The sequence below is a fragment of the Gopherus flavomarginatus genome, chromosome 21 (genome assembly GCF_025201925.1).
Source record: "Gopherus flavomarginatus isolate rGopFla2 chromosome 21, rGopFla2.mat.asm, whole genome shotgun sequence".
Classification (NCBI taxonomy): Eukaryota; Metazoa; Chordata; order Testudines; family Testudinidae; genus Gopherus; species Gopherus flavomarginatus.
The window spans coordinates 20,075,415-20,088,357 of NC_066637.1; the positions used below are offsets into that span (position 1 = coordinate 20,075,415).

The 12,943-nt window shown below is 40.8% G+C and overlaps 1 protein-coding gene across 2 annotated transcripts in view; it reads right to left on the bottom strand.

The window, feature by feature from the left end:
* Window positions 1-2,040: 2,040 nt before the first annotated feature.
* CDC42 (cell division cycle 42) overlaps window positions 2,041-12,943 on the bottom strand; it is a 45,547-nt gene continuing 34,644 nt past the window's right edge. The window contains exons 4-6 of one of the 2 annotated variants that reach the window (XM_050931290.1): window positions 12,149-12,258; window positions 11,837-12,034; window positions 2,041-3,479 (exon numbers count right to left, since the gene is read on the bottom strand). In XM_050931290.1, the coding sequence (XP_050787247.1) occupies window positions 3,390-3,479; window positions 11,837-12,034; window positions 12,149-12,258 (398 nt within the window). In that variant the 3' untranslated portion in view covers window positions 2,041-3,389. Of the gene's footprint in view, window positions 3,480-4,154; window positions 5,004-11,836; window positions 12,035-12,148; window positions 12,259-12,943 lie in introns of those variants that run through there. The other variant, XM_050931291.1, reaches the window with a different exon arrangement.

A 12,943-nucleotide genomic window follows, 5' to 3' on the forward strand; every position in this document is an offset into this window, starting at 1 on the left:
GATGTGGGAGCCAGCTGCTAGCAGCAGCCTTGTAGATTTTTAGGACAGATGGGTTCCAAAACAGAAAACTGATCATTACATTTAAGCAAAACAATTGTTTTCCTTCCTCTAGCAGAGGAAGGGAAGATGGTCCAAGCATCCTTTTAGTGTAGTGCCGAGCTAAGAGAAGCCTTGTCACCCGGTTGTGCTACAGGTGCAAGGCAGCAAACCATTGCAGCTAAGTAATAGAAAGAGGTAGTAGCTATGTTATCAAAGCCACAGATTAAGCTGTTTTCATTATCCAGGATCTCATCCCCTTCTAAAACAGGAATGTGCTTAGAGGTACATAGTAGGAGATGTTGCTACAGCTACTGAGGGTAGCAGGATGGGGAAAGAGGCCCTCTGCACAAGGTTTGTAAGCTAGTTTTGCAATTTAGATAATTCATCCTACCAACAACTAAGTCAAGACAGTCCATTGAAAACCCACAAGTTTCTCCATGAATCAAAATGCCTTCAGCATTCTCGTCCAGAGAGGTTAGGCACTCAGCCAATTCTGACTGCAGACTTCTCTTCCTAGCTAAGTTGCTGGTGTTGGGTAGAAGACTGGCATATCCCTTTTTGAGAGGGAGGAGGTACACGATGAGACATTACTGGTCTTGAATGAGACCGACCAGTCAACTAGCTACATACACAGCTCCTCCATGAGGATGTACACAGGTAAAAAATGAGATGCTTATGAGCGAGAGCAACAGCTTTAGAGAGTAAAACAGCTACTTCAGAAAGAATAATGGAAATTGATGTGGTCCCCAAACTGGGGGGGCGTGCTCCCCAGGGGGGCACAGAGGAACATTTGGTGAGCATTGGCAGGGCACAAGCCAACGCCCACAGGGCAGGGAAGGAGTGCCACCCAGCCCTGCTCTGCCCCCAGCCACAGCTGCACTCTTCCCCCCAGCCCAGTCCCACCTCTAGCCCCAGTTCCTCCCATCCCCAGTTCTGCCCCCCAAGCTCTGCCTTCAGCCTAAGCTCCTCTGATGAGGAAGCCTTGGCTGTGCAGATAGATTCCATTACTGGACAGGAGCACAACAGGAAAAGTTTGGGCACTGCTGCTTTAGTGCCTGCCTTTAACGAAGCAAGCTCTGATCTAAATTCAGCAGTGAAACTGGCATGTTCTGCAGGAGCATGGTCAGCTCTGGGGTCTGAGGAACAGCATGGGAAATACAAGTCCCTGTTTGTCCCTGCCATAGGCTCTCAGAAGCCTGCAGCCTCCAACTTTTGTTGGATGTCAAAGCCAGTATTTCAACAGCACTGACAAACTTACCTTGAAGCCAAGCCTTCCTACGCAATCAGATAAGTTGAACTCCACAAAAGCAGTGCTGAGTGGCAGCACAAACAGCAAAGCTTAAAAGTTGGAAGCCACCTGGATTTTAAGTTTGGTTACGTAGGTTTTTGTACAATTCTATTCAACTTCTTCAAACAAAAGTAATCTTCAACAAAGCTCTCTGGAACGTGTTTTAATCATTAATACAAAATAATGCTTCCATACTGCAAGACTTCACTGATCTCCACAGCTGAGAGAAATTGCTAACGAAACCAAAATAGACATTTGGAGAGGGGAACATCACAATATTTGGTTTCCGGAGATCTATGCACAAGCACAAAGCAACATGGAGTTTCAGTAATAGCATCGCATCTCACTCCAGAAAAAGTAATCTGAAGAGGTCATCTTTTCATTTACTAAAGATTTTGGAACATGTGAAATATTAAATGGTGAAATCTCAACAGCCCTAAGTTTAAGAGAACAGCATGCATCTCTTTACAGACCCTGATGCTATCGCAGTAATTTTCTGATGTGGAAGAATTACTTTTGAGCATTACAGTAATGAGACCATTAACGAGGGAGGAGAGCACGGGAGGGATAAATATTTGGAACCAGGTGTAAAGAATGGAATGAAAGCTACTCACAACTGGAGAGCAGGGCTCAAGGGAGAAAAGTTAGCTGTGTTTGCAAGTCCTTAAGGAACCATAATGAGAGTGAGGGGGAAAAATTACCCTTAGGCGGGCTTGTGAAGATATTTTATGTTTAATACATCTGAAAAGAATGCATATACAAAGAACTTAGACATGACAAAGCATTGGTTCAACATTAATGAGTTTACAAGAATTAGGAATTTGGGAAGACTGAAAGAATTCCCCATGTACTAAAAAAATTTGAATCTGCAAGCCAAAATATAGTTTTGGTAAAATCCCTATTAACACTGGAGTCTAAAGATCTCATACATGATCCTTATTAGACTGGAACCCATCTTACAGGCTTTAGGGTTACTAACATGCACAATGCAGATAAAGGAGATTCCCCTAACTGGTCCCTATGGTGCCACACCAAACTCTAGACATCCCTCCCCTGCAGTTCTTTCCTACTGAAGCAGGTCTATTTTTCCACTCCTCCTAAAAGGATGCTGAACTGTTCTGTAGGATATGCACCCACCAGCACCACTTCTCCAACTCACCTTAATACATCCCAGGCTCTTTAGAAGTGTTCTAGTAACATCACACTGGTAATTTGTAAGCCTGTCCGTACCAAGCAATTCAGTGATTGAGAGGAGTATGGGGGTTTTTGCTTTTTTTTTCCTTGTTAAAAACCAACTATAAGTTGGGTGTGCTTAAAAATGTGCAGTTATTTCTTCACATTTGATGAAAGCCTGTAATGTCATTTGAGGAAAAAAAGTGACCCATTCCTCACCTCCACTGCCAATAATAAACTAATTTTCTTAAATACAAGTTGATGGTGCATCCACAGAGAAAGGAACAATTCACCTCCCATTTCAAAGGTTTCATAACTTAAAAGGACAGGGTAGGAATTTCTGACCTGCTCAGAGAAAAGTGAGGGAGAGAGATAACAAGGCAACTTTTAGAGAAGGAGCACCAGCTGGGGACATCTTAATTTCAGTCCTCAAAACTGAGTCACAAACATGCTTATACCCAGGCTGCCTGCTGATTACAAAATATAGCCCCAAAAGGTCAATGAATCAGAGTCTTGCCAGCTTGGGACAAGATTTCAGTAACACAGCCCAGAATTAGTCTGTTACAGAGAAAGTCATCAGAAGCATGCCTGGATTTTAAACAAAAATTAGAAACAGTAAACAAAATAAAAAAAACTAGTACTGATCAGTATTTTCTGATAATACGTAATTACTCAAAATTAACTAGTCTGTAACTGAATTGGGAAGGGCATTGGGAATGAACACTAACATTCTCAACTCACACAGGGAGAGTGTGGGGGAGATGGGAGTGCAGGGCATTTGTCATTATTGCAAAAACAAATTTTAAAATTTGTATCTTTAGTTTGATTTAAACATTGCTTTTAGTATGACATCAAACATCAGCTTTGCAGAGGGGCTGTGGAGGGACGCTCATAGCAGCACACACCTGCGACTCTTCTTCGGCTCCGGAGGCTCCAGGGCAGCCAATATCGCCTCGTCAAATACATTCTTTAGGCCTTTCTGAAAAGGGGCAAAGAGAGAAAGGGGCGGTCTCATTTTCTGGGTTGTTATAAAAAACAAAAATAAAACCAAGGCGGAATTAAACCCCAATAATGGTGAATAAAGCATTGAGATCTACAATTTCCAGAAAGTCATTTTGCTTTGTCCAAATTGTGTTGCTGTACTGAGCAGTTCTTTAGAAGAGTATCTGATATTCAGAATAGTACAGTAGTCCTTTGAAACCATTTTCTGCAGACCAGTGTATTTCATATGCAGCAAAACAAATACAGAAGTAACTGCCTCAATCAATGGCGGTTTTATGATTATTTTGCTGGTAACGAATTTCACATGCTAATGACAAAGCAGAAAGTACTGCATTCAGATGAAACAGCTGAATCTGGAATACAGAACAGTAATGATTCCAGAACATGTTGCAATGACACCTGTGTTATACAGGAGGCAAGCATGCAAAGATGGATCGCAGTCTGGTGTATTTCAATCAAGCTTCTGTTCCCCGCACCAAATGTTTAGCAGCAGCCAGATAGAATTCAGAAGCTGTGCATGGTATCCGTACTAGAATTCAAATGAGAGAATTACAAAACGGGTACTATAACATTGTATAAATGTTAAATTGAAGCCAGTGAATGCAAACAGAAATAAAGCTTCATCAGTCATTTATACAAACTGCACTTTTTAATTCCAAAATTTAAAGTAACTACAATTGAAGTTTTCCCCTTAAGACAAAAATCAGAAGCATGAAATTAAAGGCAAACTTTACATGTTACATTAACAAGCTTTAAGAATCAGTTATTAAAATGAAGCGGTCTACTGGTGTTAGTGAAAGCAAGAATTTAACATCTTTGTAAAGCAGTAGCAGATACATTGATATTTCCTTCCCCCGAGGACTGACAAATACTCCACTACAGCACAGACAGCCAAAGCAATAGCAACAGAAAGTCTCACTGCACAAAGGAGAACCAGAAAATCCTTCACATTACACCATTACTTGCAGGTCACTTTCATGTATGTTTATCATGCAAATACAGTTAACAATAGACTCAAGTAGAAAATGAAGTGTGCATTTTTATCCAGTTGGCGCTCAGGAAGATAAAACATGTCTTTATTCCTTCTTGATTAGGGTTTTTTTGTCGTTGTTCTGTTTTTACATGACACACCCAGACCCTTTCCTCAATAACCTAAATTGTAAAGCTATCCACATCTGGCAACCCAAGCAGCAGAGAGTTAAAGGAGTCCAGTTCATGTTCCACAGTGACAAATGTTTTACTAAAGAACTCTATATGTTGTTTTCAGTCCAAAAGCTAATACAGAGGTTGCTCTAAGATGTTAAGCAGAGACACAGAAGCTTTCAATCAGGATGGTTTTATTCATTTTTAATCAAGTTTCTACAGTAGTGGGACAGAAGAAGCAGCAGCAAGAGGGGAAGGAGAAAACAGTTTAGAATATACAGCACTTCCTTTTGGGCTGAGTTTCCGGAGGCTCGAGGGCAGCTAGGATAGCCTCATCAAACACATTCTTCAGACCTCTCTACAAGACAGAGGGGAGGAGAAAAAACAGCAGCCAGGTTAGAGGATTAGAGAAAAACAAGCAGATAAAGAGCATTCAGGATAAGTTGGGCTGAATTCACAGAAGCAGCAAGCAGATTTACTTTGTTGTAACAAAGTAGATCCTGGGGAAAATAATTCACCATTTAGATGATCAGGAGATCAAACTAACAAGACAGATGTGTTCAGAAAGCCAACAACTGGATGAAACACATACACCCATAAGGACAAACATAGCTAGAATCTTAACAGAATCTTCGCTGCCACCTATCTGAACTATTAGACTGAACATTTCCAATGAGTTTTACATACAAACGTGATACAAAAGTAGCTTGTCCCATGTGGCTGCAATGGAAGGTCAGGTACATACACATCTTTCCTATCCATATTAGATACGTTATTTTAGGTATGTGATGTTTCAAACCTGTGCTGCTATTCCCCACTTATTGCAGAAGCAGCTAGTTTTAAGTGGTACCTTCAAATTACTGGATTGCTATGTGAATTCAGCCCCTGAATAACTGAAGATTTCCAACACACAGACTGCGGGCAGGTGCACGCTGGGATGGAAGCAGGACTTGTGCCTGGTAAACCACTCATCCAACGTAAAGGCTCAGTAATTTAACATAAGGCAATGCCTTATCAGTGCTATTATTTTGACATTTAGAGAGCCAACTACAGAAATGGTATATTCCAGTTAGTCAGCTATACTGTTACTAAAGTATTATAACCACTCAAGTTACAGGGAGACAGAAAAATGGTGTTAGAGTTGGAATGGTTCTTTGACACTATGGAATCCAACATCAAGCAAGCAGTCAAAAGCTTTAAGCAGTCTGCAAGGATTACACCAGCACAAAGCATGCATTAGAGCTCAGCGGTTCTCAAACTTCATTGCACTGTGACCCCCTTCTGACAACGAAATTACTACATGACTGTGGGAGTGAGAACGGCAAGTCCAATCCCCATCACCATGAGAGGAGGGGGGTGCTTCAGCTTCAGCCCTGGGCCCCAGCAAGTCTAATGCTGGCCCTGGTGACCCCATTAAAATGGGCTCCTGGCCAGAGTTTGAGAACCACTGCATTAGCTCTACAGAAACAGGAATTCTACAATATATTCTCACTGCCATACAATTCTAAAAAGTTAAACGTGGGCACCAGAAGAGAAACTTTGCTCAGTTTATACTAACTGGACTTGCCTAGCTTTACTGTCATGAGTGTGACCTGCAAAAATTCAGAGAAAGAGGTTTACAAGGTAAGAAAAAGGAAAACAAAAAGGTAAAACTCACTCCTCAGACTACCATCTGTGCATAGGGAGGAAATTCAGTCACCCAAGATGAAAAGCATTTCTCCCCCACTGATTTGAATAGGAAAAGCATTCAGGTTTGAATACTGGTTTTAGGAAAAGCTTTAGTGTATGTTTTTAGACGTGTGTTTACGGGAATATATCTAGTTGTGCTTTAGAGCTTGCAGGGGACACAAAAACTGGGGAAGCAGTAAATAATGAAGAGGACTGATCATTGATTCAGAGTGATATGAATCACTTCATAAAATGGGCACAAGCAAAATGCAAGTGTATGCATCTAGAAAAAAAAGAATATAGGCCATACTCAAAAGATAGGAGACTATCTTGGGCAGCAGTGACTCTGAAAAAAATGTGGGGGTCGTGGTGGATAATCAGCCCAACATAAGCTCCCACTCTGTGTCCAAAAGAGCTAATGCACTCCTGTTCATGCATCCAGGGTTATCTTCAGTAGGAGCAGAGAGGTTATTTTATCTCTGTTTTATTTTGTCATTGGTGCGACTGCTGATAGAATGTTTTGTCCAGTTCTGGTGCCCACAGTCCAAGAAAGACATTGATCAAGAGGGTGCAGAAGAGAGCCACAAAAATGATTAAAGGATTAGAAAATATGCCTTACTATGATAGACTCAAGGAGCTCAATCTAGTTAGCTTAGCAAAGAGAAAGTTAAGGGATGACTTGATTGTCTGCAAGTACCCACCCGGGGAACAAATATGTAATAATGGGCTCTTCAATCTAGCAGAAAAAGACCTTAGAATCCATTAAAGGAGAAAGTCACCTTTTGGGGGAAAAAAATCACCCCCAACTGAAAACGTTTAAGCCTATTATTGTTACAGGTAACATCTAAGTGTTACAACTGAAATATAACTGGAAACAGAATGTTTCTCCTCTATATTTCATAAATATGTCAAACATTTTGTGTAAAATCCATTTTCATTTCTCCTAGAAAGGAAGTATGTTTCTCCTTTTGTTTCTATGGCTCTTTCAAAAGCACCAACCAGAGGAGGGGGGGAAAAATTGAACGGCAAATGACCAACGTCACCAGGGCAGATGCAGAACTATTCTGAAAATAGACTTAAAATCAAGGGGTCCTTGACATGGAGAAAAAAAGGTAGTCCATTAAGAGTCATGTTTGAAATCCTTATTCAAAACATGACTCAGGCTGAATATGGATGTGTCAAAATGGTCAGTTAACAATGCTGAAGTCTGACTTAGCAGGGAGAAAGGAAGGAGACCGGTTTTAAAAAAGAAAAAGAAAAATTCAAACCTCTCCATGGTCTAGAATAAACAGAGCTTTTCAGTGCTCAATACATCTAGGACAGTTTAAAGATTAGGCTGCAAATGTGATATATTGAGGAGATAATAGACCAAAAGCAGGTTAAGTAGCCTCTTCATAGTCACTAACACCTACTTTAAGACATGCTTTAAAAAAAAAAGTATAGGTTTCTCAGCAACATAGAACTGTAGTATCCAAGCAGCTCACAACCCTCTTATGACGTAAGGAAGTAGTACACACTTTTTACAGATAGATTGAGGCACTGGTTTACCAAAAGGAGTCTGTTAGCAGAACTAGGAACAGTATTAAACACAAGATTACCCTTCCTCTCAAATCAAGAGAGACACCTATGAATTGACCCTGTACCTCCTAAATGACAAACTCTGCTACTGAATCTCCAATGCTGTACAACACCACAGACTCATCCAGCCAACACAAGGTATGTACCGACCGGATAGGTGCATGTTTATCTTCACATCAAAGTCCCAGAACTTATCTGCCTATGAGTCGCTATTATTTTGATGGAAACACTAGAGCTTGAAACTTGTTTTTCCCCTCAAAAGACTAAATCCCATCCATCAAGCACTGTCTCTGTCTGCCACATGGAAGGAACTCCACCAGATTTCCCAATCATTCGTCTGTCACTAGCCATGACACACTGCCAGCAGCGGAGAAGCACTTTACATATAGAATCCATTGCAAAGGGAAACCAACAAGGACTGTACAATTCTAGTCCATTCCCTGATGCCTGATTTGATGAGTTTCCTTTGAAGGAAGGAAAGAGACTAATCCTACTCAGGGAAAGTCAGGTTCCTTCTACATTTAGCTTACATACAATAGATCAGCAGGTGGAAGCTAACTAGGAAATTTAGTTTCCTTCTGCAGGCTTCCAGTGTGTAAATTTTTGTTCAGTGGCTGTGGCTGATTTAGTTAAAGAAAAAAAACAGAACAAAAAATAAAGATACAATAGCAAATTAAGAAGAATAGGGAAGAGAGATGGGGCTGGGCAAATTAAAAAGAACAGGGAATTAAAAAGATGGAGAAGAGAAGAAAAAATTAGTGAATCTGCAATTTATTCCATTAAGAATTCTTGGTCAAGTTTAGAGATGCATAACAAGTGTCTTTGGGTCATACAAGAGACCATAAGAAAACAGTTTGTTTACTCCAGCTAACCACCAACAGTAATTTTGGTGAACAAGGTATTAGAACACAGGGGAGTAGTTATATTTAAGAGATATTTATCCATCCCCTTTTCCCAAAGCCCTGGGAGAAAAAAAACACTAATTAGTCTATTTAATATTAAAGGAGTAGATACTAGAGCAGCAATCCATGGACACTAGGTGAGGCATGAAAGGCATCTTTATCCATTGATGGGAATGTCACAACACAATACCACCATCTCGCTCTTATATAGCGCTTCTCATCCGTGGATCTCAAAGTGCTTTACAAGAGATCAAATCGCATTATCCTTATTTTAATGATGGGGGGAAACAAGATTTGCCCACCGTCACCCAGCAGGCCACTAACAGAGCCAGGAACAGAACTCAGATCTTCCAGGCCACTGCTCTATGGATCTAGACTGTTCTCAGTGGGATTAGATGACAGAACAAGGAGTGTTAGCCAAGTTGAGACCTCAACTTGAGGTGGGGGAGGTTTAGGTTGGCTATTAGGAAAAACTTTTTCACTAGGAGCATGGTGAAGCACTGGAATGGGTTACCTAGGAAGGTGGTAGAATCTCCTTCCTTAGAGGTTTAAGGTCAGGCTTGACAAAGCCCTGGCTGAGATGATTTAGTTGGGGATTGGTCCTGCTTTGAGCAGGGGGTTGGACTAGATGACCTCCTGAGGTCCCTTCCAACCCTGCTATTCTATAATTAGCCATCACTGCTTCATACTGGTCACAAATTTTAAAAAACTCATATTGGATAGCAGTAAGATTACCAATGGATCCACTGTGCATGGATTTGGGTCTCCCAAGTAAAGACCTGTTTGCTCTCATTTTCAGAGAGCATCAAGATGTCCATTAGTATAATTTTGGAAGAGGACAGAGCCCCTGAGGAAAAAAGCTTCCAGATGGTTTGAGACAGAATTACTTACAAATTGAACTACCATTTCTAGAATACATGGAAAGCAAGAAAGGGCCCCAGGAAATATGGAAATTTCTCCTTCTGCAAAATTTTGAGTATGTAGTTTCTATTTTAATATCTGGAAGTAACAAAATTGATGGATGTTGAATTTCTGATACTGACTGACTGAGTTCTTACTCCAACAACTGTCAGTGCTGCATGTAATTTAAAACAAAATGATTTTATCTTGCATTTGCTCAAAGCCTGCAAAATGTAAGCAAAAGAATTGAAGTCCATGACATGGATTACCAGGAGAGTTGCCTCTAATTTCATTGCCATGGGTAACAACAAGTCCCTGGACACATTGTTCAGTGAGAATGCACTAGAACCTGGTTAACAGCATGTGGACAGTTATAAACAGGATGGAATTATTCAAAATCACAGATTTGAATCAATTTAAAAGTCAGCAAACAGAAAACCTTGCTTTAAATCTTCCTGGGAAAACAGTGACTGGGGCTTCTGGTGAATAATCAGCTTAACATGGAACTGCCAATGTGACACTGTGGCCAAGAGCTAACATGATCCTCAGATGCATAAATTGGGGAATCTTGAGTAGGAGCACAGAGATTATTTTACCTCTGTATTTGGCACTGGAGCAACTGCTGCTGGAATACAGTGCCCAGTTTTGGTGCCTATAATTCAAGGAGGATGTTGATAAATTGAAGAGAGAGTTCAGACAAGTGCCACGAAAAATGATTAAAGGATTAGAAAACATGCCTGAGAGTGATTGAGCTCAGAGTCTATCTACTTAGCTTAAACAAAGAGAAGGTTAAGGGGTGCCTTGCTTACAGTCTGTAAGCACCTACATAGGGAACAAATGTTTAATAACGGGCTCTTCAATTTAGCAGAAAAAGGTATAACATGATCCAAAGACTGGAAGTTGAAGATAGACAATTAAGGCATAATTTTTTTCCAGTGAGGGTAAATTAAAAACATTGGAACAATTTACAAAGAATCAAAGGTGGATTCTCCATCACTGAATTTTTAAATAAAGGTTGGTTGTTTTCCTCAAAGATCTGCTCTAGGAACTATTTTGAGGGTGTTTATGACTTGCGTTATACAGAAGGTCGGATTAGATGATCATAATGTTCCCTTCTGACCTTGGAATCTATGAACAACAAATTGGGATTAAGGCAAGATTTACAGAATATAGGAAACTGAGGTAAGGCTTCATACTCCAGATATTGGGCCAAGACAATGCATGGAATTGAGAAAAGCATGCCATTTTATCTCTCATATCTTTCTACAGTTCCCCATGCATGTAAGGCAAGGACATATGAAGCCAACTCTCAATTTTCAGCTATTATTTTAATGTAATTATGTGATTAAGAGCAGGTATGCCAGGATTTTAAATTACTAGGGTCTGTGTAATTATCTAAAGAAGCTGATTACTCTCTAGGACCTCCACAGGATTTCCAATTTTGTTGGCCTTCAATCACCACTGACTTTGAAGTTAAACATGTTGGAGTTTATTTTTTTATAGAATAGCTGCCACTGTTTATCTCCATTTCTGTGGATGGGGTAATGTCTTAGAGTTGCCATTTCATGGTTAGTCGTAGTCACATTAGGCTTCTGGTGGGAGGCAGACATAAGAAATGCAGCTCACCACAGGCTGCACAGGAAGGGAAAGACTGTCAAGACTGCTATAAGGTTATTAGACTGGGGGGCTGGAGAAGGGGAGGGGTAATTTAACCTTCTTTAAAGGGAATAAAACCGACCTTGGCAAAGTCTCTGCTTTCCCCAGTGATGAACTTCATCTTGTGTTCTAACACACAAACCATCCAGATCACAGCTTCTTCTTTAAATGTACTCTTTAAATAATTAACACTACACTGCAGTTCCTCCAACACAGAACAAACCCAGGCATGAGATCCCTCCTCTAACTACACAATCCCCATTCCCCTCTAGTTAGATTGTGCTCCATGCTAGGATTTTCTTCGTGCCACTTCTAATCCCTCATTCCTCAAAAACTTCCTTTCTGCTCAGCCATTTTGCATCCATACCAGCAGAAAGAGCGCTCTCACCTTTTAACATGCCCTATTTAGCTGTACTCCACAGCTGTGAAGGAGAAAAAAATGAGTAGTGAACACAACCACGAAAGATCTTTAGCGGATGATTCTCACCTGTGTAAGTGCAGAACACTCTACATATTTGACAGCCTTCAGGTCCCGGGCCAGTTTTTCAGCAGTCTCTGGAGTTATGGGCTTCTGCTTGTTCTTGGCAAGCTTCTCAATTGTTGAGGGGTCATCTCTGAGATCAATTTGGGTCCCAACAAGCAGGAAAGGGGTTTTTGGACAATGGTGAGTAATTTCAGGTACCCACTAAAGGGGACAAAGAACGTCTTGTTACTATTCAAGCTCTTGAGGCAATTTCAAATGACACTGCCTAAAGCATTGCTACAGCTCCAGTTTTGGGTAGAAAGATATCTGACAAACCTTTTCTTTCACATTTTCAAATGAAGAGGGAGAGACCACTGAAAAACAAACCAGAAACACATCTGTCTGTGGATAGCTGAGGGGTCGTAATCTGTCATAATCTTCCTGTCCTAGAAAAAAGAAAAACAGCAGCATTAGAAGGGGAGCCTTCAGAAGTCTCTCCTAGAGAAGGATTCTTTTTTAGTCAGATTACAAATGTTTATAGGATGTATTGGTGAAGAGCTGCACATCCAATTTGTATTCCAATAAAAATGACATTTTGCTTAACCTTACGCATTAGAGAATACCACCGTCCACCACCACATAACAGGGCAGAAATCTAGTTATGTCAAATATGTTACATGGCAACCAAAACCAACAATTTATAGAAAGCAGAGTCTTCACACCCAGTTCAACACAGCACATCACCACACTCAAAAGGAAATAACTCATCAAAACTACCTGAACTCTGCCCTTGGAGTGATGTAAACACAATATTTATAAAAAAAGAGAATCCCTATATAAGACGGTTACTCACCTTTGTAACTGTTCTTCGAAATGTGTTGCTCATATCCATTCCAGTTAGGTGCGCGTGCACCGCGTGCATGTTCGTCGGAAGATTTTTACCCTAGCAACACTCAGTAGGTCGGCTGGGCGCCCCCTGGAGTGGCGCTGCCATGGCGCCGGATATATACCCCTGCCGACCCAACCACCCCTCAGTTCCTTCTTGCTGGCTACTCCGACAGTGGGGAAGGACGGCAGGTTTGGAATGGATATGAGCAACACATCTCGAAGAACAACAGTTACAAAGGTGAG